General features: G+C 39.2%; 1 protein-coding gene across 1 annotated transcript in view; it reads left to right on the top strand.

The window, feature by feature from the left end:
- Nucleotides 1-26,376, top strand: part of LOC145499467 (uncharacterized) — a 132,200-nt gene that overhangs the window by 65,247 nt on the left and 40,577 nt on the right. Inside the window, exons 88-123 of the mRNA XM_081478984.1 lie at nt 382-646; nt 1,027-1,233; nt 1,510-1,716; nt 2,436-2,645; nt 2,858-3,061; nt 3,180-3,386; nt 3,504-3,713; nt 4,885-5,097; nt 6,319-6,522; nt 6,649-6,840; nt 7,476-7,822; nt 9,117-9,357; nt 9,733-9,780; nt 9,870-10,079; nt 10,319-10,653; nt 11,123-11,360; nt 12,635-12,679; nt 14,469-14,815; nt 14,997-15,237; nt 16,632-16,679; nt 16,770-16,979; nt 17,252-17,586; nt 17,813-18,050; nt 18,202-18,246; nt 19,186-19,532; nt 20,201-20,441; nt 20,699-20,746; nt 20,837-21,046; nt 21,337-21,671; nt 21,898-22,135; nt 23,153-23,197; nt 23,763-24,109; nt 24,778-25,018; nt 25,276-25,323; nt 25,414-25,623; nt 25,914-26,248. Of these exons, the coding sequence (XP_081335110.1) occupies nt 382-646; nt 1,027-1,233; nt 1,510-1,716; nt 2,436-2,645; nt 2,858-3,061; nt 3,180-3,386; nt 3,504-3,713; nt 4,885-5,097; nt 6,319-6,522; nt 6,649-6,840; nt 7,476-7,822; nt 9,117-9,357; nt 9,733-9,780; nt 9,870-10,079; nt 10,319-10,653; nt 11,123-11,360; nt 12,635-12,679; nt 14,469-14,815; nt 14,997-15,237; nt 16,632-16,679; nt 16,770-16,979; nt 17,252-17,586; nt 17,813-18,050; nt 18,202-18,246; nt 19,186-19,532; nt 20,201-20,441; nt 20,699-20,746; nt 20,837-21,046; nt 21,337-21,671; nt 21,898-22,135; nt 23,153-23,197; nt 23,763-24,109; nt 24,778-25,018; nt 25,276-25,323; nt 25,414-25,623; nt 25,914-26,248 (7,692 nt within the window). The remainder of the gene's footprint in view (nt 1-381; nt 647-1,026; nt 1,234-1,509; nt 1,717-2,435; nt 2,646-2,857; nt 3,062-3,179; nt 3,387-3,503; nt 3,714-4,884; nt 5,098-6,318; nt 6,523-6,648; nt 6,841-7,475; nt 7,823-9,116; nt 9,358-9,732; nt 9,781-9,869; nt 10,080-10,318; nt 10,654-11,122; nt 11,361-12,634; nt 12,680-14,468; nt 14,816-14,996; nt 15,238-16,631; nt 16,680-16,769; nt 16,980-17,251; nt 17,587-17,812; nt 18,051-18,201; nt 18,247-19,185; nt 19,533-20,200; nt 20,442-20,698; nt 20,747-20,836; nt 21,047-21,336; nt 21,672-21,897; nt 22,136-23,152; nt 23,198-23,762; nt 24,110-24,777; nt 25,019-25,275; nt 25,324-25,413; nt 25,624-25,913; nt 26,249-26,376) is intronic.

Below are 26,376 nucleotides of genomic sequence, written 5' to 3'. Positions count from 1 at the left end.
TTGCCTGTTTACACCAGTGTGACCGTTAAAAGTATGAATACCAGCTTCCAACTGTTGAGAGATTGTAATCTGTTACCGGAATATAAGCAAGTTTCTTTATCTATACATGGCTCAAAGTAAATGTCAGCCAGTATATTACTCGGTTGCCAAACGTGACGAAGTCTAACGTAACCAAAGAGGAGCTGGTTTCATAATCCAGCTAAAGTTAACAAGTTTCGCCTATTGCGACAACAATGAGTCATCTTTGCTCTTAGCGCATTTCAAAATGGTTGCATTTCTATTTGAAACGTTCACGGTATTGCGATCTGTTATGCCACTGTAAATAGATCATTTTTAAATACCTTTAGATGTCCTGCGACTCGATATCTTTTTACCTTATAGCTCGTAATCCTCTTGGTTGATGGTCCACAAGACAGAGACCAAGTCCCATACACTCCTTTGTCGCGAGCATCGCAGCGACTAAGGGACCGCGACATTCCTATATATGCAATTGGCGTACGGCCCTATACTCCTGAAAAAGAACTGGAGGATCTTACATCCGACAGATCAAGGGTCTTCTTCTATCCATTTGATGAGCTTCCAAGACGCACGCCACAGGTTCTCAATCGATGGTACGACAACTGGTTAACTAGATGGCGTCCCATAGGTAAGAAGGTCATTTGCTGAAACTAGACAATTCTTCTCTGGAGACGCCATTTTTGCCATGTTGTTTCCGGAGGGGGTAGAAAGTTAATGGATACGTTAACTGCAAATGGTAGAAATGATAACTAAATTGGGATGGGTAACACCTCGAACATCATCAAAAATCAAAATGGACACCTAGTGATAATTCCCACATGATAAGTGAGACGCGATTTAGGCCCCTCTTTGGCTATCGAAATAAAGTTAATTTAGAGTAGACTTGTTGTTTCATTATATACTGTCATGGTGGATACTGCGGTTGGATGGAAGATACATCTTTAAGCCATAGCTAAAGTTAAGCGCGAAACTTGAGAGGTACTTATATGTAACGTTTCTTGCTTACAGCCCCTACGGACACCAAATGTAGACAAGAGTATCAAGCAGCATTAACGAACTATGTGGTGGGTCGATATGTTCCACGCTGCAGACCAGATGGCAGCTATGAAAATCTCCAGTGTCGTACTACCGTTTGCTTCTGTGTCGATCGAAATGGAAAAGAAATTCCAGGGAGTCGAAAATCGGCGTACAGTCCTCCAAACTGTCTTAAATTCGGTATGCTTGTTGTTTCATAACACAAGGAAAATATTTGGTTTTAAGAGTCAAACGCACATTTACTATAGAATACGAAACGTAATTCATTTTAGAAGTGGTAGATCTCCGGAACAGTTGTTGTTTAGAGATCGCCAGTTTTTAGACAGTAAACAAACACGAAGGTGGTAACAAACTCTGGACCTTACCTGTTTACAAATCAACCCGCAATGGCGTCTTTATCATACTGCAGCGAATAGGCCGAATTCTTACCATGTTGGTTTTACTTATGATTTGTAGTTGATTCGCCCACCGAGTGTCAGAAAAAATATAAGGAAGCTGTCGCCCGTCGCTCGTATGCAAAAGGTGGTTATGCACCCAGGTGTCTTCCAGATGGAACGTACGATGAAGTGCAGTGTGCAGGTGGTTACTGCTGGTGTACTAGTCGATCAGGATCAATCATTAGTGTGGGTGTAACAAGAGGATGGCCATCGTGTGCCACTGGAGGTTATTTTTTTTTATTTGTTTATTTATTTTTTATTTATTTATTTTTTTGTGTGACATATACACCTTGGGTTTAAGACTGTTTTTGACATGTCACATCAATAGCTCTTTCACGGTTAGTTTTCTCTCATTCGCATTACATTGTAATTCCCTTAGATGCAAGGAAATTTCGGATTGAAAGAACAAATTGGCCCTAAAATGCCTCACGTACACTCTAGATTATATTGTAATGGAAATGAGGAACGTTAACCGTGAAAAGGGCCATATAATTGTAAAAATTTAAGTTAAATGTAAAAGTTAAGTGACTTCTGACCCATCTCTTGCATGGGGCAGGCATGCACGTGGCTCGAAAACCCATTTCGAAAGTACCATGCACAACGGCTGAAATTACTGTGTCTATGTTATTTATGATAGATAAACTTCGTTGACTTTTTTTATTACTTCTGAAAACTGAATTTTTTTTTTAATTCCACCACCATCAACTTTACAGTTGTGTGAGAGTTTAGTACCCACGTGTTATCCTCCATTCTAATGTAATTATCAAAGTCCTCATAATCTTCGCGCATATTTATTGTACCCCTATACCTTAGCTTGATGTATATTAGCCGAAACTTAGAACAGTCTCGAGCTTACTTTTTCCTCAAAAATTGATTAAGCCTCAACATCTTGGGGTAAACGTATTATTCCTACTTAGAACTAATCAAACGTTGAATTGTTTACAGGTAAACCACAGACTCTTTGCCAGAGACAGTACGAGAAAGCGTATAACTTACCTTACAGTAACACCTACGTACCACATTGTACACCTGATGGAAAGTACTTCCCTGTACAGTGCGAAGCATCTGTGTGTTTCTGCGTAGACCAACAAGGAACACGAGTCAAGGCTTCAGCTAAGCTGCTCCCATCATTCCCATCTTGCGATGCTACGCCAGGTAGACTAGAAAGTTGATTTCTTCTCTGTATTTTAAAATAATGGTTTTCTGAACATTTATCTGTGCTGGAAAAAGTGTATTCGGATTTCCTATACAAATCCATTTTTTTGGATGGATTTCGTGAGTTATCCACACGAAAGGTACCTTACTTAACATTGTCACGCATCTGATGCATGTCTTAACGTTTTTGTCATGTTCTGAACTGTTTTTAGCCCTTCCTCTGTCCCCTTGTCAGAAGGAAAGAAAATCAGCAACCGAACGCCATGTGGTAGGTCGGTGGGTACCACAGTGTCAGGAAGATGGTTCCTATTACCCCGTGCAATGTACCACCGGCTGGGATTGTTGGTGTGTTGACGAGGATGGAAGAGAGATCCAAGGCACTAAAAGAAGAGGTTGGCCGGATTGTGACCCACAAGGTAACGGCAGAAATGACTTACAATTTGAGGAAATTCGGTATGCCCAATATATAATTGATGAAACGCGAGAGGTTACTTACATAGACCTGCTCTTCTTTATCGTTTCTCTTGCAAATAGTGAAGAGACGAACAGAATGTCGGCGTCACTTTAAAACAGCATTGCTCCGTCTCCTCCCTGGTAGATTTGTTCCTCGTTGCAAAGCAGATGGTAGCTACGATCCGACACAATGTGTGGGTTCAGTATGTCTTTGTGTGGACAGCCGTGGAATAGCAATTCCAGGCACATCAAAAGCACGCTTTATTAAACCAAACTGTGAATTCCAGGGTAAGATAATTTTTTTTTCTTCAATAATAGAACACTCTACTTTGTTCTTGCTTGGGACCAAGCCTTGTGAGTTTTGATTCTCTCTGATAGTAGTCTTCACTTTTCTATACCCGTAAGGTTGGAGACTGACAAGATGTCAACGACAGTACCAAGAATCATCACGCTTCTCCTATGTAGGACGTTATGTTCCCAAGTGTCATCCAGATGGTCGTTACAAAGAAGTCCAGTGTTACAGGAATAAATGCTTTTGTGTTGGCGGCAATGGTCTCAATTTAGGCGTCAATGAAACTCTGTTACCGGACGTTCCAAGCTGCCCACCCACCCCTGGTAAACATTTGCACGTTTTTATGTGTGGAAGTCGCCAGTTTAAATGTCTACTCTGCGAAATAACCGATTGAAATCCAAGTGAATTACGTTACTTTGAGTTGCGGAGCCAATATTCGTAGTTTCTCTGGATAGTTACTATGTTGTAAATTAAAACATTGTCCGGAATCACAACAACGTACTGCTGGTATTGGTGAAAATTTCTTTAAAGTGGTGCTATGACGAAAATCCCATCTTTCCTATCTAAGCCATTTTAAAACATAAACAAGTAGTCTGTATGAGAAGAAAAATGCGGTTTACTATTTTCAAATATCTCTTTTCGTTCCAGTGATATTCAAGTTTTTAAAATATGCAAATTAGCTAAGTGATGACTCAACCAAATTTTCATCAAATATAATGAAGAAAGATATCTCAGCCAATTTGTATCAGAAATGTTTGATTCTTTTCAGGAAGATCTACTAAATGTGCTCCACAATATGAGCTTAACAGTTTTGTTACCATGGCAACATACTGGGTTCCAGACCTCCCCAATATCAATGGCTTTTCTGGCCACCTTTGGCATTCCATTTTGATATTTGCTAATGGTGCCTCATATGCATGATCCAGCAAGCATATGAATATGTTAGGTCGAGTTCATGGCCTTTTTAAATATATTTTGAGCTGAAAATCACTAAAATATTGAAATTAAGTGGGTGGGGACTGGAAAAGAGTGAGTTGCAATGGGAACAGAATTTTTTACTGCCTTAGGTGTGCTATCTGTAGAACTATTAGTCTACCAAGTTTCAGTGGTCTGTGCTGGAAATTGACCAAGATAGCTCTATTTATATACTTGATATAATATTGGGTTGAGTATATGACGTCATCAGTTATCTCATTTGCATACTTTACACATTTTTCAAACTTAAATATCTCTGGAACGAATGCAGATATTTGCAAACGGTAAACGGCGTTTTTATTCTTTCATGCCATTCTTTGTGATACACCAAAAAAATCAAGGGGTAAAAATTTGATCATAGTACCACTTTAAAACAGACTCGACCAAAACTGTGATTTTTTGTACTGTATTTTAAAGTCAAGGCATTTATCGTATTACTATCAAATAAATCGTTTATTTATTTTATTTTATTTTATTTTTCAATTCATTTTCATTCTCTACTTTTTGCCATTTTTATAGAATCAGACCCTCCAAATCGACTTCCAACACCATGTGAAAGGCAGCGTGAGGCAGCTCTCCAAGGTTCGGCAGATGCTTTTGCACCAAATTGCCGACGAGATGGATCCTTTGATCCTATTCAGTGTAAAGGATTAATGTGCTACTGTGTAGACAACAACGGAAAGGCCATAAAGGGAACAGACACACCTCGCCCATATCAACCAAATTGTTATGGTACGTAATATACGTAGATCAATATCAATATTACGTTTTTTCCTCAATTCTCTGTTTTCCAATTGTCCATAATTCACTCTGTTTGCCCCCCAAATTTTGCATAAGCTATTGTTGTGAAATACGCATGGGGGGTCTACATATTCCCAAGAGCATTTCACAACAATAGTTTATGCAAAATTTGGGGGGGGAGGGGGGCAAACAGAGTGAATTATGGGCAATTGGAAAATAGAGAATACAATCATTTTTATGACTCCACCGAAGACACAGCAGCTCTCTGGCACTTGCTACCCTAGAAAAATTAATCATTCTCATCAGGTCATGTTTACCTACTCTTTAGCTTCCCAAAGTGATTGAAAGTTAGCTCAAACCGTGACATGAATGAATATACGTCACCATTTGTATTTGTATTTTCTATTTCTCCACTTGACGACATGAATACACTATTGTTCGCAAACAAGTGCAGTGAAAAAGAAGAGGAAATGGCAAAATATAGTAAACTAATTATATGTCCTTTAGTTACATACATATATTTTAGGGTAAAAGAAAACTAGTATAAGAGAGGAAAGAGTAAACATACAGTAAATAAAGATATGATGTTAAATTATTAATACTGAGCAAAATAAAACTTGTTAAGTGTTTTTAGTAAATAGTTTTCTAGTTGGCTTATTACGAGTAGATAAAGGAATGTCATTCGAATAATAGCATCTAATAATAGATGGCAAAATTTTCTTAAATTTATTCTAAAGGATTTTGGATTCAGATGTTGTAAGGACGCACTTCGAGTAGCGTTCTTCTGTTGCTCAGATACTAGAGACAGGATGAGATTCGAAGGCTTGGCCAGTTCCCGGTCACTTCGTATCTAGAACTGGTAGTAAAACGTCAGCATCGCAGAGGTCACATGCCAGAGCACTGTTGAAGCTTTCATTACATTTTCGCAAAACGTTGCTTCATAAATGTAATTGTCGTTAAAACAAGAATTGCACGAGTAAGGGTAGAGTAGATCAGGTAAAAGTGACGTCTCTCCGAACGAACTCCGGTTTCCTTGGCATGAAGCGAGTTCGATTTTTTCTAGCCTCCCTGTATGGGGTATGGATCACTTTGCGTGAAAAAAAGAACTTACTTATCCATTGTGATTTGCAGACCTATCAAAACAGAGTCTAAATCTAAAGGTCAATCATTTATGAAGATGATCAACTGTTGAGGTTATTTTATTTCATACAGGTCCCAATCCTACCGAATGCCAGAAAGCTTACCTGGAAGCGTTAAGAAGCTATCTGCCAGGCCGTTTTATCCCGAGTTGCACGCGGGGTGGCAAATTTGACCCCATTCAGGTTGAAGGGTCTGATGCGTTCTGTGTGGACGATGGAGGCAGAGAAATACCCGGAACTAGAGTTACAAGGCCATTTAGACCCAAGTGTGTTGTGGGTAGGTTTCCTATTACCCTTCTAAAGTCCTAGGATGGGCGACTACTTTGTAAAGGTGTTGTCCAAAGTTTGGTCATCTCTCTTTCATTTCATTTATCCCCACAAAATATAATTTCGCCTTTTTTAGATAAACCTGGTCGATGTCCCAAGCCACGAAATGGGGTCCAAGAAGTATGTGTATATGTTAAGAATCCCAGCGATCCGAATCCTCTGCGAGAAGATAAATGCCAACGAGACAACGACTGCACAGATGATCAAAAATGCTGTTTTGATGGTTGTGATAACGATTGTGTCCCTAAAGATCCCAACGAAAAATATGGTACAGTATTACATTTCTATTGCATTCAAGACTTCACTTCAGTACTTCTTATTTATAGGGAACGCCTTATCGTAATATCTCCAGCAGAAACTTAGCATGGCATATATCCTGTGTAATTTTAGCATTTCCTTCACAATTAGATTTAGCGCCCTCCGTCTAGTGAGCATCCCTTTCTATTAAGCGCTCCTCTTTGAATAAGTGCCCTTATACCAATGAGCCATCCTATTGTACAGTACGTGAGTACCCATATTGTTATAATTAGAGTAGAGCGCTATTAGAGTACATTGAGGTAATCCGTTGTTTGTATTTCTTCTGAACTGCTCACATAATTCCTGCCAGGTCTTCTTCGTTTATTAAATTTGTGAAACTCCTCCATCACAAAAGGTTTCTATTGTTGACCAACACTGTTTTCCTTCTCTTCCCCTCCCCCTCCCCCAACTTCATACTTCTCCAAGGATTTATTTTGCCTAAAAAACAAGTTATGTTAAAAAACGAGTCCGCCATTAGATTTTTTTTATTTTTTAGCGCTAGAGTGCAGGATATGCAGGATAGAATACGATTACTTTTTACATTTTCATTGTTGTATGTTCAATTGTCGACGTTTAGAGTTTTACTTTACTTCTTTCCCCAAACAGGTGGCAATTGTCCAATTCCTATGGATACTACATTTATCATTGGCTCATCTGGGAGCATTGGTAGCAGTCGTAATTGGATTCGCCTGTTGAACTTTGTCCAAACTTTAGTCAGTGTTTTTGGCGTGTCACCATCTGGAACTCACGTTTCACTTATACCATACAGTACAGATCCTGAATTGGCTCTCAAATTCAACACATTATCTGGCTCACTTCTCAGTGTCCAAGAGGTCAACAGACAGGTTGCTCGCCTACGCTGGCAGAAAGGTTTTAATCGAATTGATAAAGCGATGGAACTAGCTGACAAGGAGGTGTTGACAAGTAGTGCTGGCATGAGAGATGTTCCAAGGGTAAACTAATACATAATGCTAAAAATTGTGTGAATGCTTCTTATCCTCTAATATGCCTGTGAGATGGGTCTTTACATTTCCTGTTTAATAAACCGCCGCTTCAGAGAAAATTGAAGAATACTTTTTTAGTAACCATAGTAATAAAGGATGTATGTCTATCTGTGCATGCAACTATGGTTGTCGATGCTACCGCTAGGCTTTGTGTAGTGCTTGCCTGAAATATCAGAAAAACTCTTAATATTGATGGCATTTGTCCATAACGTTATGGATTATAACTGTCGTTTATTCTTTCTTTTAAGAAGGTTGGGCATAAAGCATTGGTAAAATTTGCAAAGACTTTTAACCACGTCGAAGTTCGTCAAAAATACTCCGCTGCGCGTTGTATTTTCAACTCTCTTCTCGGAAAGGTCAAACGCGGTCTTGAGTGTTTGATATATTACTTCAACCTCGCACATACTTTGGAGCCGCGAAGACTAAGAGGGGCGTTGGATTTTTGATCGTTGTGAATCCTTCGTCTGAAAAGACGCGAATCAGGGATCCGAGGATATTGTACAACTTCCGTATTTCCGTGCTTTAACTCTTGAACTATTGAAAAGTTGTATTTGAGTGATTTTTTTTGTTTTATTTTGTTTTTTGATTCTTGAACAACACATTAATAGGGGCGCCTTAAAGGTAATTTTGTAATCACTTCTTCCTCCTTTGATATCCGTTCTGTATAGGTAATCGAATGAGTGCGAGGGCAATTTAAAGATTTACACTACGAGTAGTATCTCGTTTTTTTTTTTTTTGTTTTTTTTTCAGTTATCAGGAACAGTGTTAATCCTGAATGCCTCAAGCTTTCATACGACCACTCATTTATATTAGTGACGAAATTTTGAACTATCGCGTACTAATTTACACTTGAGCGCGAATTGAAAATTAGTGATAAATTTGTCTGCTCGCGGCTAATCACAGTAAAATAATTTTCTCGGTCATTTTGTCATAAAAAAATATCTTTCGTCATGAAGTGAGACGTCACAAGTTGTCCAAGGTCCTGGTCACCTACGCCCGTTTTTTTGTTGTGTTTGTCAATCAATCAGTTAATACTAGTCGTAAAGGAGCACACAGATATCGATCTCAGTACTGGAGGTTGTCAAAATTATTTTTAGATAGTGCATAAGTAATTATGTAAGTACTTATAAAAATTTTAAATTTTAAATTTTAAAAAAAAATTAAAATTAAAATTATGTAAGTACTTATATCTTGTTCAATTTAATTATCCATTTTCTTTTCTGTTGTATTTTGAACATTACAGCCTGTCCTTGTAATCACGGATGGAAAACAAACTACTAATTTAGGACCGTACACTCCTCTCGAAGCACTCTCCTTGCGGCTGCAGAAGAAGAGAGCGAGTGTATTCGCCTTGGGTATTGGCGACAACATTGACAAATCGGAACTTGAAAAAATCGCCAGTTCGCCTGATAACGTGTTTACAGTTAAATCATTCGACGACTTGGAAAGCAAAGTGCAGCAAATAAGGAATGGCTTCTGTATAGGTATTGCTCTCTTCTCACGGAACAAATATATCAATCTTCACATCATACTCCTACTTCAGTTCCAGCCTTAAATTATGTCTAATTAATTACTTACTTCCTACTCCAGTCGTATACAAGCAAAAGACGATCAAGAGTAACTTACCCCTGACCCTTTTCTAATACAAACTGATGTTTCACTTGTCAGGAACAGTGCATGATTTCAATTCTCGCTAAAGTAGCATAAATTGAGAAAGTGGAACCTGGTGTTTCCCACTTTGCCTGATTTTTTTAGTTTGCTAAACCTCGGTCAAAGAAGCTCAGCTGATATCTCTTCAACTGGTCAAATGTAAATGTAAATGTATAGGATTAATATTATCTAACATTCTCTTCTCACAGTGCCGCCTCTACGAACGACGCCATCACCGCAACCCACAACTTCGGCAGGTAAGTGGTGCTCGGCCCCTTTGTCTTCTGGGACAATTTTCATTTGTAATACCTTTTACCTCAATGTTAATACACTTTTATTTGTGAAGATCCATGCAAGACTGACGGCTGTGACGCCCCTTACAACATAGGCTGCAGAGTTGTGGACAATGCAGCAGAGTGCATCTGTCCCACATGTCCCGACACAGTTAGCCGTGTTTGTACATCAGATGATGTTCAAGATCGATCTGAGTGTCTCATGAGGAGGCAGTCTTGTGTCAGTGGTGATCTTGTGACTGTGACTAAAAGTGGACCATGTGGTATGTATAATTAACTCAAACGATCTAATGTAAGGTATAATTGAAAATCTGCGATCCTTTTTAATATTCTTTCTTTAAATGTTCCTTCCAATCAGACATAAAACGTTAACGAACTTCTAGAGTAATACTTTTTATGTAGGACATCCGCAAAAAAAAAAAATGCCGTATTAGTAAAAGGAACGCGTTTAACTTATAAACAGTTCTGTATTTTTTGACCCTTGCCTTGTTTTTGTTAACAGAAATGGAATGCAAACCAATTGCCGATATTGCATTCGTCATCGATTCATCTGGAAGTATTGGAAGGAGCAACTGGGGACGTATGAAGCGATTCCTAAAAGCGATTGTCAGCAAACTGGACGTCAGTCCTGCCGCTACACACTTATCAGCTATTGCGTACAGCAACGATCCTGAGGTGGTTTACCGATTTAACAGCCGCCAGGGAACAGATGACGTTAACAAGGCGTTTGATGGAATGCGTTGGCAGCGCGGTTTCACTTATACAGACAAAGCCCTTCTCCTTGCAGACAGTGATTTATTCCAGGCTGGAAATGGCATGAGACAAGATGTATCAAAGGTAAACAGTTGTGTACGATTGTCAACAAACATAAAGTACTCGGACCAAGTGTATTGCATGTAGAACAAGAGTTTCGTAACAGAGTGCCGTAGAATCGAAAGCAAACTTACTACCCTGGTCAATCACAAAGAACACACACAGTGAACCAGCCAGAACTAAAACTACATACATTTAGTTTGCAAAAAACGCGGAAAAACGTTCGCCAGCCAGCCACATTAATTCTCTTTACATCCGATTCGATGGGAAAGCGGCGTGTGTTTTCTAAGCCAATATCTTAGCGTAATAAAACAAAACCAACCCGAATGCGAATCAGTTTCGACACTCGAGTGAAAATCACTGGATGAGTTACTGTTAGTGAGGGCTTAAAATTATATGGAGAGCAATTGTACTTTGCCGTAACAGAGGTAAGTGAGAGAGTTTTACTATAGTACAAGGTCGTTCTTGAAAAAAACTTTTTCACTTTTTGCAGGTATTGATTGTCATCACCGATGGAAAGCAAACAACATCTAAAGCGTATACCGAACTATCAGTAGCCTCACAAGGAGTAAAGAACAAAGGCGTCGCAGTATATGCTGTTGGAGTTGGCAAGGGAGCTGATGCAGCAGAGTTGAGGGAAATTGCATCGAGCCAAGAAAATGTCCTTATATCTACATCATTTAAGGAACTCCAACCCATTGCCGTGGAGCTACGAAAGAGACTTTGCGATTGTAAGTTCCTTTCTATCGTCAATAAGATAAGTCCGGTACCCGTTTGTTTTATAGTTACGGTGAAAACACACCTTATAGTACGCTGGACAAAACTGTTCTGGATCGACGTTTTGCAACAAAAAATTAAAACAAGCGAAGCGATACAAATACTTTTTTGATTATCTCCAACCTTACCGAATTCCACACATGGAAAATTATTTTCATATAAATCACGCAAGGAAGGCTTGTGTTAAAGTGTATCTAAATTTACCGACTGAATCACACAAGTACGGAAAATTGCGCGATTTCGAAGACAAAAATTGTTATGGTTTACATCGACATCGTAGTGTTAGACCAGTGTTGTTGTGCGAAGAACATCGGTGTGTGTTTGTGGATCTTTTCGTGAATACGACGAGATGGCATGAGGAAGGAGCACTATAATCCTGTGAAGGAGCACTATAATCCTGTGATACATCAGTGGTTTAGAGAATTAAAGATTCACGTTGTGATGCTATTACTGAAGGGCCACAAAGCAAACTAAACGAAGTTATTTCAAACTGTTTATGCAAGAAAGCCCGAGAAAATGGCAAGCCACCGGTAGATGGGCCCAGAAACAGTCCGTAACCTTTCCTAAAAGCACAAATTGCAGTGCTTGATGTTCTTGGCTGACAACGCTTTGACACAACAGTATTTTGTGCAAGAGTGGCTTGTACGAAGCGCGATAAAAGGCAGCCATCTTCAAAACAGGCGCAAGACCGATCTAGTGGCAAGAACAGTTTTACGACTTCAGAGTTATAAGATCATATTGTATTTCAGTGGACAAATAAGTTGTAAGTCTTTCTCATGCTTTTTTTGTCGAAATCTTGACAAAAAAATCCACCCACACATAAAGAGTTTCTTCGCAAAACAACTCTCCAAATGTGACTCATTTTTCTCAGAAATCACGTAATTTTGAATACTTTTGTGACTCAGTTGCCAAATTTGGACAAGGTGTAACGCAAGCCTTTCTTACGTGATGCATATAAAAATAAGTTTCTATGTGTGGAACTTAGTAAAGTTTAAGACAATCACAAAATTATTTCTGTCACTATGTTTATTTTAATTTTTTGCTGTAAAACGTCGATTCAGAGCAGTTTTGTCCAGCGTACTAAGTAAATGGTCGTCCAAAAGTACGAAGTTTGTACCACTTGCAAACTCTTTCTAGCAAAATAGACGGGTGGTGCCTTACAAAGTATCCTATATTTATCTTTCTATCAATTTGCTGACTTAGTTATTATTTTATTACTTTCTTTTAGTGCCACCTCCTGTAACCACTCCAACACCAGCACCTACAACTCCAGGTATGACGGTGGTACCAGTTGTCGTCCAGACAACTAATTACCTTGCCAAATTAACAAATAGATTCCATGTTGCCGTGCGTCTGTTCAGTAATAGATCGCAGATGACGTCAAAATGTGGTAAGAACAAAAAAGTGGCACACGAGGCGATAGCCGAGTGTGTCACTGATGTTCTTACCACATTTTGACGTCTTCTGTGATCTATTACTGAACAGACGCACCGCAACATGGAATCTATTTGTTTTATATAATAACGCAACAAACTACTACAGATAGAGCTTATTTCTTATTTCAAAATCTTTCAACATAACTCGAAAACCGCCCTTTGCCCACTTTGGCGAACACGAAAAAAGCCATTTGACGTAATCTGTTGTCTATACAAATTGAAGCAATCTCATTGGTTGCTACGCGTAGGAGAGAATTGTAATTGGTCCAGGAAAATCATGCCACTGTCAAACTTGATCTCGAGCGTCGCTTCTCGTGGAATGAAACCTTACAGCAAAAGCAGAGTTGAACTGCGAAATCTACAAATCTTAAAGAAAATGCTGGATAAGTCAAGTCAGGTTTTGTCATCAGAGCAGCCCTGTGAGCCGAAAAGCTTGGATGTTGCCTCGAATATTGCAGGAGTTGAAAAACTGCGCTCGGAAAACTTGCGGTTGCGGTCAACCTGTAGGCCATTCGATTCTAGTTTTGAATGAAAGGAGCGTTAGTGATGGTGGAAATGTGTCCTCTGTGGTTGGTGATTCTCAAATCAGTTTGAAATAGTGTCGGAGACAGCTTTTAGCTGCGATACAGTTGGCCGTGAGCTGTAGTGAGCTATACTTTGCTCGCTGTTGCGCCCTGAAACGGACTGGAACATTCGCATCGGAAAGCAAGGTTATGTCTTTATTTTAACTGATTTTAAGAAGTGGTTTTGATGTTTTATTCCAGACAATCACTGTGTCAACAATTATTTCGAGACTGAGAAAAGTTCAGTGTTTTAAATAAATTAATCTCGTAAACATTTTGTTTATTGGGTTTGTTAAATTCGAGATGAGGCAATGGTTCTCGGCTTACCAAGACTAACTTTGTGTTTGGTTTAGTCTCGCTCGACTGCCGACTGAGACTGCTCGAGTATTTTTTCTGGGTCATTTTCTAAAAAAGAAACGGCTTTATCTTTCTCCTTCCTGCTAGACTATGCGTCTCGTTCTTGTTCAATGCCTCGACAAGACTTTTTTGTACTTTATCTTTTGCCCAGTCATGTAAAACATTACCTAAATTCTCAAAACTTTCCGCCATTTCAAAACACAGAGGGAAAAACTTTGAAATGATTACGTCAATCGTGCGTCTGTCCTCTAATAGATCATAGGCGAGAACCAATCAAAATGCGAGAATTACTTGGATTATTATATAATACACGATAGACTACGTTATCATCATTCTATTCAAGGTTTTATACACATGTTTTGGTCTATGGATAGCTTTTCCTTTATAACTTCCTAAGATTTAGTTAATAAAAAAAAAAATTGTTCAAAAGAGTGGAATTTATACCTTTATCTCCACGACAATCGGGCAAGTTTAGTGAATCCTCACACATGGATTTCATTTTTACCCACCAAGTTTTATATTTTTACAGAAGATTTTCTTGGATTTGCTTTTAAGTGAATACATCGCGGCTCATTAATTCTTATCTAAATATTTTAATCATGCTGGAACGCAGATAAAGTTATCGAGCGGTTTTCACATTATTTGTGATGATACTTGGTTTTAAATTAGACATAACAAGTTTTGTTTTACTGTTCTCGACAAAAAGGTGTCCAATGTCCAATTCCCATGGATACCACATTTATCATTGGATCGTCTGGTGCTGCCTGTAATGGTAACAACTGGAATCGAATGTTGAGCTTTGTCCAAACTTTGGTCCGTTATTTTGGCGTTTCACCATCTGGAAGTCACATTGCACTCATACGATACAGCAGCGATCCTGAGCTGGTTCTGAAATTGAACACATTAACTGGTTCTCGTCTCAGTGTCTCAGAGGTCAACGGGCAGGTTGCTCGCCTGGTCTGTCGGCCAGGTTTGAATCGAATTGATAAAGCGATGGACCTAGCTGATAAGGAAGTGTTGACATCCCCAGCTGGCATGAGAGATGTTCCGAGGGTAATCTCAGAGCATGTGTTAATGATTGTTTTGTATATGTGTTTTCGTACACCTTTGCGAGTGATTGTTCTAATACACTGGCTCCAGTGGCAAACGAGGAAATTGTGTATTTCAAGAATTTATTTTATCCATTTTATCATTTATTCGTTCCAATCTATGTTTCCTTTTGTGTTCCTGATAGCCTGTTATTGTGATCACGGATGGAAGGCAAACAACTCCGCAAGGACCATATACTTCTCTCGAAGTTCTTTCCTCGCGACTACAGCAAAAGAAAGCAAGTGTGTTTGCTTTGGGTATTGGCGATGACATTGACGAATCAGAACTTGAAAAAATCGCAAGCTCACCAGGCAACGTGTTTACAGTTAAATCGTTCGACGATTTGGAAGGCAAAGTTCACCGGATAAAAAGAGGCTTTTGTATAGGTATTGTTCAAAAAGCATTTAAAATAATTTAATATTTGATTACCGTATTTTCTCAATTAAACGCCCCCGGCGTTTATTTCAAAATTGGCCTCGTGGACCCGGCGTTTATTTGAAGCCGGCGTTTAATCGGGGCCCGGCGTTTATTTATGAAGTGCAATATTCTGTCATTTTTTTCAGATTGATTTATTCACCCATCCTCCGAAACCTAGGGCAGTTTGTCAACACGAAATGACTTTTCCATTCGGTAAACTGTCCCTGAGTCTTGGAGGATGATTGTTGCTAAAAGATACAGCATTATAAACAGCACATGTATGTTACAATCAGGACATGTGGCACTGAACTGAACAAAAATATGTAAAATAAATAGGAGCAAGTATGGATACAAAGTTTTAAGTTCCGTATAAACGGCAATGTCGCCATCGTTCTCCTCGATACTATCAGTTAAGCGTCCGCCTTTACGATTTTTAATGTACCTTAATCGTCATAAACAACAAACTCGTCAACTTCTGGAAAGATATTGCGATCGGCGAAGGTCTTATTGTAAGTCATGAAGAAAACAACAAGTACGATCCGTGTGCGATGGCTGTTTACCGTGTGCATGACCCTGATAATGAGAAGATAAATGTCGGACACATCCCAAACGAACTCTCTTCGCTCTTTGCTTCTTTGTAAAACATGGAGGGAACATTTCGGCTAAAGTGAGACAGGAAACCTACCGAGCTAGCAACTTGGAACAAGGCGGCCTTGAAGTCCCTATTTCTATTCAATGAGCGATTTCCTCTCAGAAAGGACAACTTAAGACAAGATTGAAACAGCTCATAAACAAACGCTGGAGGGATCTTCACGATTTTAGTGACAGTGAGCACTATAACACACGAAAGAAAGTGCGTCATCAGTAATAAGACTTAATGACAACACGAACACGTACATTTTGTTTTATTTTGTTGTACAGCTACTATTCTTGTTATGTTAAGCCGGACTTTTCCTTTTGAACGTTTATTAAGATTATGAAAACACCATAGCGTACTAGTATGTCGCAGTAGTGCTATTTAATAAAGGAAAAATCAAACTGTTGGCTCGAACGCAAATAAACGCCGGGGCCTCGATTAAACGCCCCCGGCGTTTATTTCAAAATTGGCCTCGTGGACCCGGCGTTTAATCGGGGTCCGGCGTTTAATTGAGAAAGTACGGTACTACTTGTAATGTTTCGCACTAGTTTTCATTCTTTCTTATCTCTTTCTCTGATCTAAGGCTAATTATTAGCGTACATGCCGATAATAGCTTAACTGGAAGTCCCGGTTTAATCTATTCTTGTTGCTGTTGTTGTTGCTGTTGTTTTCCTAGTTCTCTCAATTAAAAACACAAACATTCATGTTTACTTACCGTTCCCTCAGTGCCTCCTGTAGCTACGACTCCTACAACACAGCCTACAACTCCACCTGGTAGGTTATGCTTATTTTCTTTGTTTTCTGAGAACAATTTCCATTTTTAGTACTTTTGACCTCCACATTAACACATTTTTATTTCTACAGATCCATGCAAGACTGACGGCTGTGATGCCCCCTACAACATAGGCTGCAGAGTTGTGGACAATGCAGCAGAGTGCATCTGTCCCACATGTCCCGACACAGTAACCCCTGTTTGTACATCAGATGATGTTCAAGATCGGTCTGAGTGTCTCATGAGGAGGCAATCTTGTGTCAGTGGCGATCTGGTAACTGTGGCCAAAAGTGGACCATGTGGTATGTATAATTAACTCGAACGAACTAATATAAGCTATAATTGAAAATCTACGTGTTTTTTTTTTTTTTTTTAATTTTCCCACTTGAATGGTCCTTCTACCGTTGAGGAACTTGCAGAGAAATACTTGATGTGAAAGACAACTTTGACAAAAAACGTTCGAGATATTCAGCTTTTTAATAGCATCGTTAACTCATTATTTCCAGCCAAAAAAACAACGAGTTTGACTTGCAAATAGTTCTATTTTTATTGATCCTTGCCTTTTTATTACCAGAAAAGGAATGCAAACCAACTGCAGATATTGCATTCGTCATCGATTCGTCCGGTAGTATTGGACGCAGCAACTGGGGAAGAATGAAGCGATTCCTAAAAGCGATTGTCAGCAAACTGGACGTCAGTCCTGCCGCTACACACATATCAGCTATTGCTTACAGCAACGGTCCTGAGGTAGTTTACCGATTTAACAGCCGCCAGGGAACAGATGAAGTGAATAACGCGTTTGATAGAATGCGTTGGCAGCGCGGCTTCACTTACACAGATAAAGCTCTTCTGCTTGCAGACAGTGATTTGTTCCAGAGTGCAAATGGCATGAGATCAAACGTACCAAAGGTAAAGAATAATCGATCTTCATCAAACTTGCGGTAATCAGACTAACTGGATTTAATAGATTATTTTACTTTGGATGTTCCGTGATGTTGTTGCTACTTGATCATAACAACATTTGACAAACCAAGACAAAATTTCAAACTTTCTTGTGTCAGAGTCAACTCCATCAAAGGTTTGACACGTGAATTCATCTTTGACAAAATAAAAAATAACATTTTTCCGTATCCAGGTCTTGATTGTAATAACCGATGGAAAGCAAACAACATCTAAGCCCTACACCGAACTATCAGTAGCCTCTCAAGGAGTAAAGAACAAAGGCGTCGCAGTATATGCTGTTGGAGTTGGCAAGGGAGCTGATGTAGCAGAGTTGAGGGAAATTGCATCGAGCCAAGAGAACGTCTTTATATCTGCGTCGTTTAAGGAACTCCAACCCCTTGCCGTGGAGATACGAAAGAAACTTTGCGATTGTAAGTTCATTACTAAGACACTTTATACGTCAACTTGGTCGCTCTGTTTACTCTTTCTAGGGGAAAGTAGAGTCCGTAGCTTACAAAGTATCTTATACTTATCTCTTTACCATTTTGCTGACTTAGCTTGTGTTTTATTATTTTCTCTTAGTACCACCTCCTGTTACTACAACAACACCAGCACCTACTACTCCAGGTATGTGGTACTAGTAATACAGCCGTATTTGGCCCTTTATCTCTCCGACAATTAATCAGGGCATGTTAAATGAAATATTGACACAAGACTGTCTTCACATTCAACTGTGTTCAGTTGTACCTACCAAGTTGATATTTCTACAACGCTCTCCTAGTCAATGCCAATCTTCTGTCATGTACGGCACCTGGTTTCCTCTGATGTGTGTTTGTTTTACGGGGGCGTGCTCATCAAGAATGTCCGAGTACAATTGTTCAAACGCGTAACGCTTGTCGTCAATATCGTCAAACACTTCCATCACGTCAAGAAACGGGACTTTATGCAAATCGTTCAGCATTTTTTCTTGGCTGTAAGACTTGAGACTCCGAAAACAAATCTTTCGCGATCTTAAAATCGGCGCTCTGGATCGGAGAATGCAATAAACAAGAGAGTGATCACTAATTTGCGTATCTACAATGGCTGTTTTCTTGTTGTTGGTCTTGTTTGTTGCTCGGAAATATTAGCTGGTCAAGCTACTCTGAAATTCGAGCTTAAATAAAGTTTATGTATGTATGTATGTATGTATGTATGTATGTATGTATGAATGGCCAAACTGTTCTTCCTTTTGCTGTCGTTGTTGTTGTTGTTGTTTTTCTTTTCACGCTGGAGCGAAGCGTACAGATAACGACCAGCTTGCGTATTTACTTATTGATTTTACTCAAACATAAACTAGAGAATGAAAAAAATAACTTTGAACGTGTTTAAAAGGAGGGGAAACAGGCGCTCTTTATTTCCTCAAAAATGTAGTAAGCTACCTCCACATTAAGTTTTACCATGTTACTTCCCGCGGATGGCTTCCTTCTCTTTCGAACAGACAGTACTCAACCTTGAATTTGAGAAGGTGCTACAAAAATAAAAGTAATAACATGGACATATCATTTTTTTACTGTTCCCGACAAACAGGTGTCCAATGTCCAATCCCCATGGATACCACATTCATTATTGGATCGTCTGGAACCGCCTGTAGTGGTAACAACTGGAATCGCGTGTTGAGCTTTGTCCAAACTTTGGTCCGTTATTTTGGCGTTTCACCATCTGGAAGTCACATTGCACTCATACGATACAGCAGCGATCCTGAGTTGGTTCTGAAATTGAACACATTAACTGGTTCTCGTCTCAGTGTCTCAGAGGTCAACGGGCAGGTTGCTCGCCTGGTCTGTCGGCCAGGTTTGAATCGAATTGATAAAGCGATGGACCTAGCTGACAAGGAAGTGTTGACATCCCCAGCTGGCATGAGAGATGTTCCGAGGGTAATCTCAGAGCATGTGTTAATGATTGTTTTGTTATATGTTCTCGCGCACCTTAGTGAGATCGTCTTTTATCATACGGCTCTGTCTCACAAGGACTGAGAGCTACCAAATTCACGAATTTGATTGGCTGAAATCGATATTGAAAGCGGTCTAGATTTTCCCATCTAGACCGGCATCTAGACTGGAAATGTTTTGCAGTGAAAAAGTTGCAAACTGAAATGCAAAATCATTGACTATTTTCCTCTAAAAATATTTATTTATGGAAGTGCCAAAATTCCTGAAGAGGAAAAAGAGTAAAGAAGACAAGCAAACTTTGGCAGAATTAAGTTCAGGTCATCGCCTTTCGCAAGCAAAATGTCAGTTAAAACAAACCACTTACATTAAACGAATTAATTTTTTCTTGTTTCCCATATAATGAACATCTTATTAACCGATCTTAGTCGGTTAATAAGACTAAGATCGGTCTTGTGTACAGACCTCACTGCGTTCGGTCTGTACTCACGACCTCATTCAAGATTCTCCCACACAGACCTCCTGCTCGGTTACTAAGAGCTAAGTAATACCCTGACTGCAGCGACCAATGAGGAAATTGTCTCTTTCGATAATTTATCTCATCCATTTTATCATTTATTCATTTCAATATATGTTTCCTTTTCTGTACCTGACAGCCTGTCATTGTAATCACGGATGGAAGGGAAACAACTACCCAAGGACCGTATACTTCTCTCGACGTTCTCTCCTCGCGACTGCAGCAAAAGAAAGCAAGTGTGTTTGCTTTGGGTATTGGCGACGACATTGACAAATCAGAACTTGAAAAAATCGCATCCTCACCTGATAACGTGTTCACAGTTAAATCGTTCGACGAATTGCAAGACAAAGTTCATCGGATAAAGAGAGGCTTTTGTATAGGTATTGTTCAAACGTCTTGTTTAAATAATTTAATCTTCGATTACTATTTGTAATGTTTCTCTCTAGTTTTCATTCATTCTTATCTCTTTCTCTGATCCAAGGCCAATTATTGGCGAATAGGCCGTTAAAAGCTTACCTGGAAATACCGGTTTTACTTCTTGTTGTTGTTGTTGTTGGTGTTGGTGTTGGTGTTGTTATTGTTGTTTTCCTAGTTATGTCAATTAAAACAAAAACATTTATGTTTACCGTTCTCTCAGTGCCTCCTGTACGTACGACTCCTACAACGCAGCCTACAACTCCACCTGGTAGGTTGTGTTCATTTCCTTTGTTTCCTGAGAACAATGTCCATTTTTAGTACTTTTGACCTCCACATTAACTCATTTTTATTTCTACAGATCCATGCAAAACTGACGGCTGTGACGCCCCCTACAACACAGGCTGCAGAGTTGTAGACAATGCGGCAGAGTGCATCTGTCCCACATGTCCCGACACAGTTAGCCCTGTTTGTACTTCAGATGATGTTCAAGATCGGTCCGAGTGTCTCATGAGGAGGCAATCTTGTGTCAGTGGTGATCTAGTTACTGTGGCTAAAATTGGACCATGTGGTATGTATAATTAACTCGAACGAACTAATATAAAGTATAATTGAAAATCTACGTGTTTTTTTTTTATTTTTTATTTTTTATTTTTTTTTTAATTTCCCACTTGAATGGTCCTTCTACCGTTGAGGAACTTGTAGAGAAATACTTGATATAAAAGATTACCTTAACAAAAAGCGTTTCAAATATTCAGCTTTTCAACAACAGCTCTAACTCTAACTATTTCCCCCAAAATCCTAAAGACTTTGACTTGCAAATAGTTCTATTTTTATTGATCCTTGCCTTTTTATTACCAGAAAAGGAATGCAAACCAACTGCAGATATTGCATTCGTCATCGATTCATCAGGCAGTATTGGGCGCAGCAACTGGGGAAGAATGAAGCGATTCCTAAAAGCGATTGTCAGCAAACTGGACGTCAGTCCTGCCGCTACACACATATCAGCTATTGCGTACAGTAACAACCCTGAGGTAGTATACCGATTTAACAGCCGCCAAGGAACAGATGAAGTGAATAACGCGTTTGATGGAATGCGTTGGCAGCGCGGCTTCACTTACACAGATAAAGCTCTTCTGCTTGCAGACAGTGATTTGTTCCAGAGTGCAAATGGCATGAGACCAAACGTACCAAAGGTAAAGAATAATCGATTTTCAACAAACTTGCGGCAATCAGACTAACTGGATTTAATAGATTATTTTACTTTGGATGTTCCGTGATGTTGTCGCTTCTCGATCATACCACTATTTGACAAACGAAGACATAATTCCAAACTTTCTTTAATCATTGTTAACTCCATGAAAGGTTTGACACGTGAATTCATCTTTGACAAAATAAAAATATTTATTTTAACGTCCCCAGGTCTTGATTGTAATAACCGATGGAAAGCAAACAACATCTAAGCCCTACACCGAACTATCAGTAGCCTCTCAAGGAGTAAAGAACAAAGGAGTTGCAGTATATGCTGTTGGAGTTGGCAAGGGAGGTGATGTAGCAGAGTTGAAGGAAATTGCATCGAGCCAAGAGAACGTCTTTATATCTGCGTCATTTAAGGAACTCCAACCCGTTGCCGTGGAGATACGAAAGAAACTTTGCGATTGTAAGTTCATTTTGGATAGGACAAATGCTCTATCCGTTTGTTTTAAAGTTGCGGTGGAAAGATACTTCATACGTCAACGTGGTCGTTCTTTTTACTCTTTCTAGAAAAAAGTAGAGATCGTGGGAATTTTATTTTTAAAGTAATACTATGACGAAAATCGCATCTCTTCTAACTAAGTCATTTTAAAAATTAAACAACTAGTCTCTATGAGAAGAAAAATGCCGTTTACTATTTTCAAATGTCTGTTTTCGTTCCTGAGATATTCACGTTTTTAATATATGCAAATTAGCCAAATGATGACGTCATACACTCAACCAAATTTTGATTAAATATGATGAAGAAACATATCTCAGCCAATTTGTATCAGAAATGTTTGATTCTTTGCAGTAACACTCTACTAAATGTGCTCCACAATACGAGCTGAACAGTTTTGTTACCATGGCAACATACAGGGTTCCAGACCTGCCCAATATTAAAGGCGTTTCTGGCCACCTTTGGTGATCCATTTTGATATTTGCCAGTGATGTCTCATATGCACGATCCAGCAAGCATATAGATATGTTAGCTCGAGTTCATGGCCTCGTTTAATGTTTTTCAAGCTGAAAATCACTAACATATTGAAATCAAGTGGGTGGGGACTGGAAAAGAGTGAGTTGCCATGGGAACATAATTGTTTTATAGCCATAGGTGTATTTCCTGTAGAACTATTAGCCTACCAAGTTTCAATGGATTCTACTGCAAATTGACCGAGATAGCTCTATTTATGTACTTAATATAATATTGGGTTGAGTGTATGACGTCATCAGTCATCTCATTTGCATATTTTACTCATTTTTCAAACTTAAATATCTCCGGAACTAATGCAGATAGTTGAAAACGGTTAATGGCGTTTTTATTCTTTCATGGAATTCTATGTGATAGACCTTAAAAAACCTAGGGGTAAAAATTTGATCATAGTACCACTTTAACTTTCTACGGTTTTGCTGATTTTGCCTATATTTTGTTATTTTATTTTAGTACCACCTCCTGTTACTACACCAACACCAGCACCTACAACTCCAGGTATGTGATACTAGTTCTAGAGCGGCGTTTCCCCTTTTATCTCTCCGACAATCAGGGCATGTTAAATAAAATATTCTCACGAAGGGTGTCTTTTTACAATCAACCTTGTTCATTTTTGCCCATCAAGTTTACATTTCTACAACGCTTTGCTAGGGTTTGTTTTCATGTGAATTCGTCATGGACCAAAACTGTTGTCGTCGCTGTTGTTGTTGTTGTTGTTGTTGTTGTTGTTTTCATGCTGGAGCGCAGCGTGTAGGCAACGACCAGCTTGATGTTACTCAAACAAAAACTGGAGAAGGAAAAAATAACTTTGAACGTCTTAAAACGGAGAGAAAACATGCGCTCTTTATTTCCTCAAAAATGTGGTAAGCTATCTCCACATTAAGTTTTACTACGTTACTTCCCACGGATGGCTTCCTTGTCTTTCGAACAGACAGTACTCAACCTTGAATTTGGGAAGGTGCTACAATAATGAAAGTAATAACATTGACTAAATTTGGGAAGGTGCTACAATAATGAAAGTAATAACATGGCCTTATCATTTTTCACTGTTCTCGACAAACAGGCGTCCAATGTCCAATCCCCATGGATACCACATTCATCATTGGATCGTCTGGAGCTGCCTGTAGTGGTAACAACTGGAATCGCGTGTTGAGCTTTGTCCAAACTTTGGTCCGTTATTTTGGCGTTTCACCATCTGGAAGTCACATTGCACTCATACGATACAGCAGCCATCCTGAGTTGGTTCTGAAATTGAACACATTAACTGGTTCTCGTCTCAGTGTCTCAGAGGTCAACGGGCAGGTTGCTCGCCTGGTCTGTCGGCCAGGTTTGAATCGAATTGATAAAGCGATGGACCTAGCTAACAAGGAAGTGTTGACATCCCCAGCTGGCATGAGAGATGTTCCGAGGGTAATCTCAGAGCATGTGTTAATGATTGTTTTGTTATATGTTCTCGCGCACCTTAGTGAGATCGTCTTTTATCATACGGCTCTGTCTCACAAGGACTGAGAGCTACCAAATTCACGAATTTGATTGGCTGAAATCGATATTGAAAGCGGTCTAGATTTTCCCATCTAGACCGGCATCTAGACTGGAAATGTTTTGCAGTGAAAAAGTTGCAAACTGAAATGCAAAATCATTGACTATTTTCCTCTAAAAATATTTATTTATGGAAGTGCCAAAATTCCTGAAGAGGAAAAAGAGTAAAGAAGACAAGCAAACTTTGGCAGAATTAAGTTCAGGTCATCGCCTTTCGCAAGCAAAATGTCAGTTAAAACAAACCACTTACATTAAACGAATTAATTTTTTCTTGTTTCCCATATAATGAACATCTTATTAACCGATCTTAGTCGGTTAATAAGACTAAGATCGGTCTTGTGTACAGACCTCACTGCGTTCGGTCTGTACTCACGACCTCATTCAAGATTCTCCCACACAGACCTCCTGCTCGGTTACTAAGAGCTAAGTAATACCCTGACTGCAGCGACCAATGAGGAAATTGTCTCTTTCGATAATTTATCTCATCCATTTTATCATTTATTCATTTCAATATATGTTTCCTTTTCTGTACCTGACAGCCTGTCATTGTAATCACGGATGGAAGGGAAACAACTACCCAAGGACCGTATACTTCTCTCGACGTTCTCTCCTCGCGACTGCAGCAAAAGAAAGCAAGTGTGTTTGCTTTGGGTATTGGCGACGACATTGACAAATCAGAACTTGAAAAAATCGCATCCTCACCTGATAACGTGTTCACAGTTAAATCGTTCGACGAATTGCAAGACAAAGTTCATCGGATAAAGAGAGGCTTTTGTATAGGTATTGTTCAAACGTCTTGTTTAAATAATTTAATCTTCGATTACTATTTGTAATGTTTCTCTCTAGTTTTCATTCATTCTTATCTCTTTCTCTGATCCAAGGCCAATTATTGGCGAATAGGCCGTTAAAAGCTTACCTGGAAATACCGGTTTTACTTCTTGTTGTTGTTGTTGTTGGTGTTGGTGTTGGTGTTGTTATTGTTGTTTTCCTAGTTATGTCAATTAAAACAAAAACATTTATGTTTACCGTTCTCTCAGTGCCTCCTGTACGTACGACTCCTACAACGCAGCCTACAACTCCACCTGGTAGGTTGTGTTCATTTCCTTTGTTTCCTGAGAACAATGTCCATTTTTAGTACTTTTGACCTCCACATTAACTCATTTTTATTTCTACAGATCCATGCAAAACTGACGGCTGTGACGCCCCCTACAACACAGGCTGCAGAGTTGTAGACAATGCGGCAGAGTGCATCTGTCCCACATGTCCCGACACAGTTAGCCCTGTTTGTACTTCAGATGATGTTCAAGATCGGTCCGAGTGTCTCATGAGGAGGCAATCTTGTGTCAGTGGTGATCTAGTTACTGTGGCTAAAATTGGACCATGTGGTATGTATAATTAACTCGAACGAACTAATATAAAGTATAATTGAAAATCTACGTGTTTTTTTTTTATTTTTTATTTTTTATTTTTTTTTTAATTTCCCACTTGAATGGTCCTTCTACCGTTGAGGAACTTGTAGAGAAATACTTGATATAAAAGATTACCTTAACAAAAAGCGTTTCAAATATTCAGCTTTTCAACAACAGCTCTAACTCTAACTATTTCCCCCAAAATCCTAAAGACTTTGACTTGCAAATAGTTCTATTTTTATTGATCCTTGCCTTTTTATTACCAGAAAAGGAATGCAAACCAACTGCAGATATTGCATTCGTCATCGATTCATCAGGCAGTATTGGGCGCAGCAACTGGGGAAGAATGAAGCGATTCCTAAAAGCGATTGTCAGCAAACTGGACGTCAGTCCTGCCGCTACACACATATCAGCTATTGCGTACAGTAACAACCCTGAGGTAGTATACCGATTTAACAGCCGCCAAGGAACAGATGAAGTGAATAACGCGTTTGATGGAATGCGTTGGCAGCGCGGCTTCACTTACACAGATAAAGCTCTTCTGCTTGCAGACAGTGATTTGTTCCAGAGTGCAAATGGCATGAGACCAAACGTACCAAAGGTAAAGAATAATCGATTTTCAACAAACTTGCGGCAATCAGACTAACTGGATTTAATAGATTATTTTACTTTGGATGTTCCGTGATGTTGTCGCTTCTCGATCATACCACTATTTGACAAACGAAGACA

The sequence above is a fragment of the Orbicella franksi genome, chromosome 10 (genome assembly GCF_964199315.1).
Source record: "Orbicella franksi chromosome 10, jaOrbFran1.1, whole genome shotgun sequence".
In the NCBI taxonomy this organism is placed as follows: domain Eukaryota; kingdom Metazoa; phylum Cnidaria; class Anthozoa; order Scleractinia; family Merulinidae; genus Orbicella; species Orbicella franksi.
Note: the sequence above shows the minus strand (reverse complement) of the source record. Positions and strands in the feature narration are given on the sequence as shown.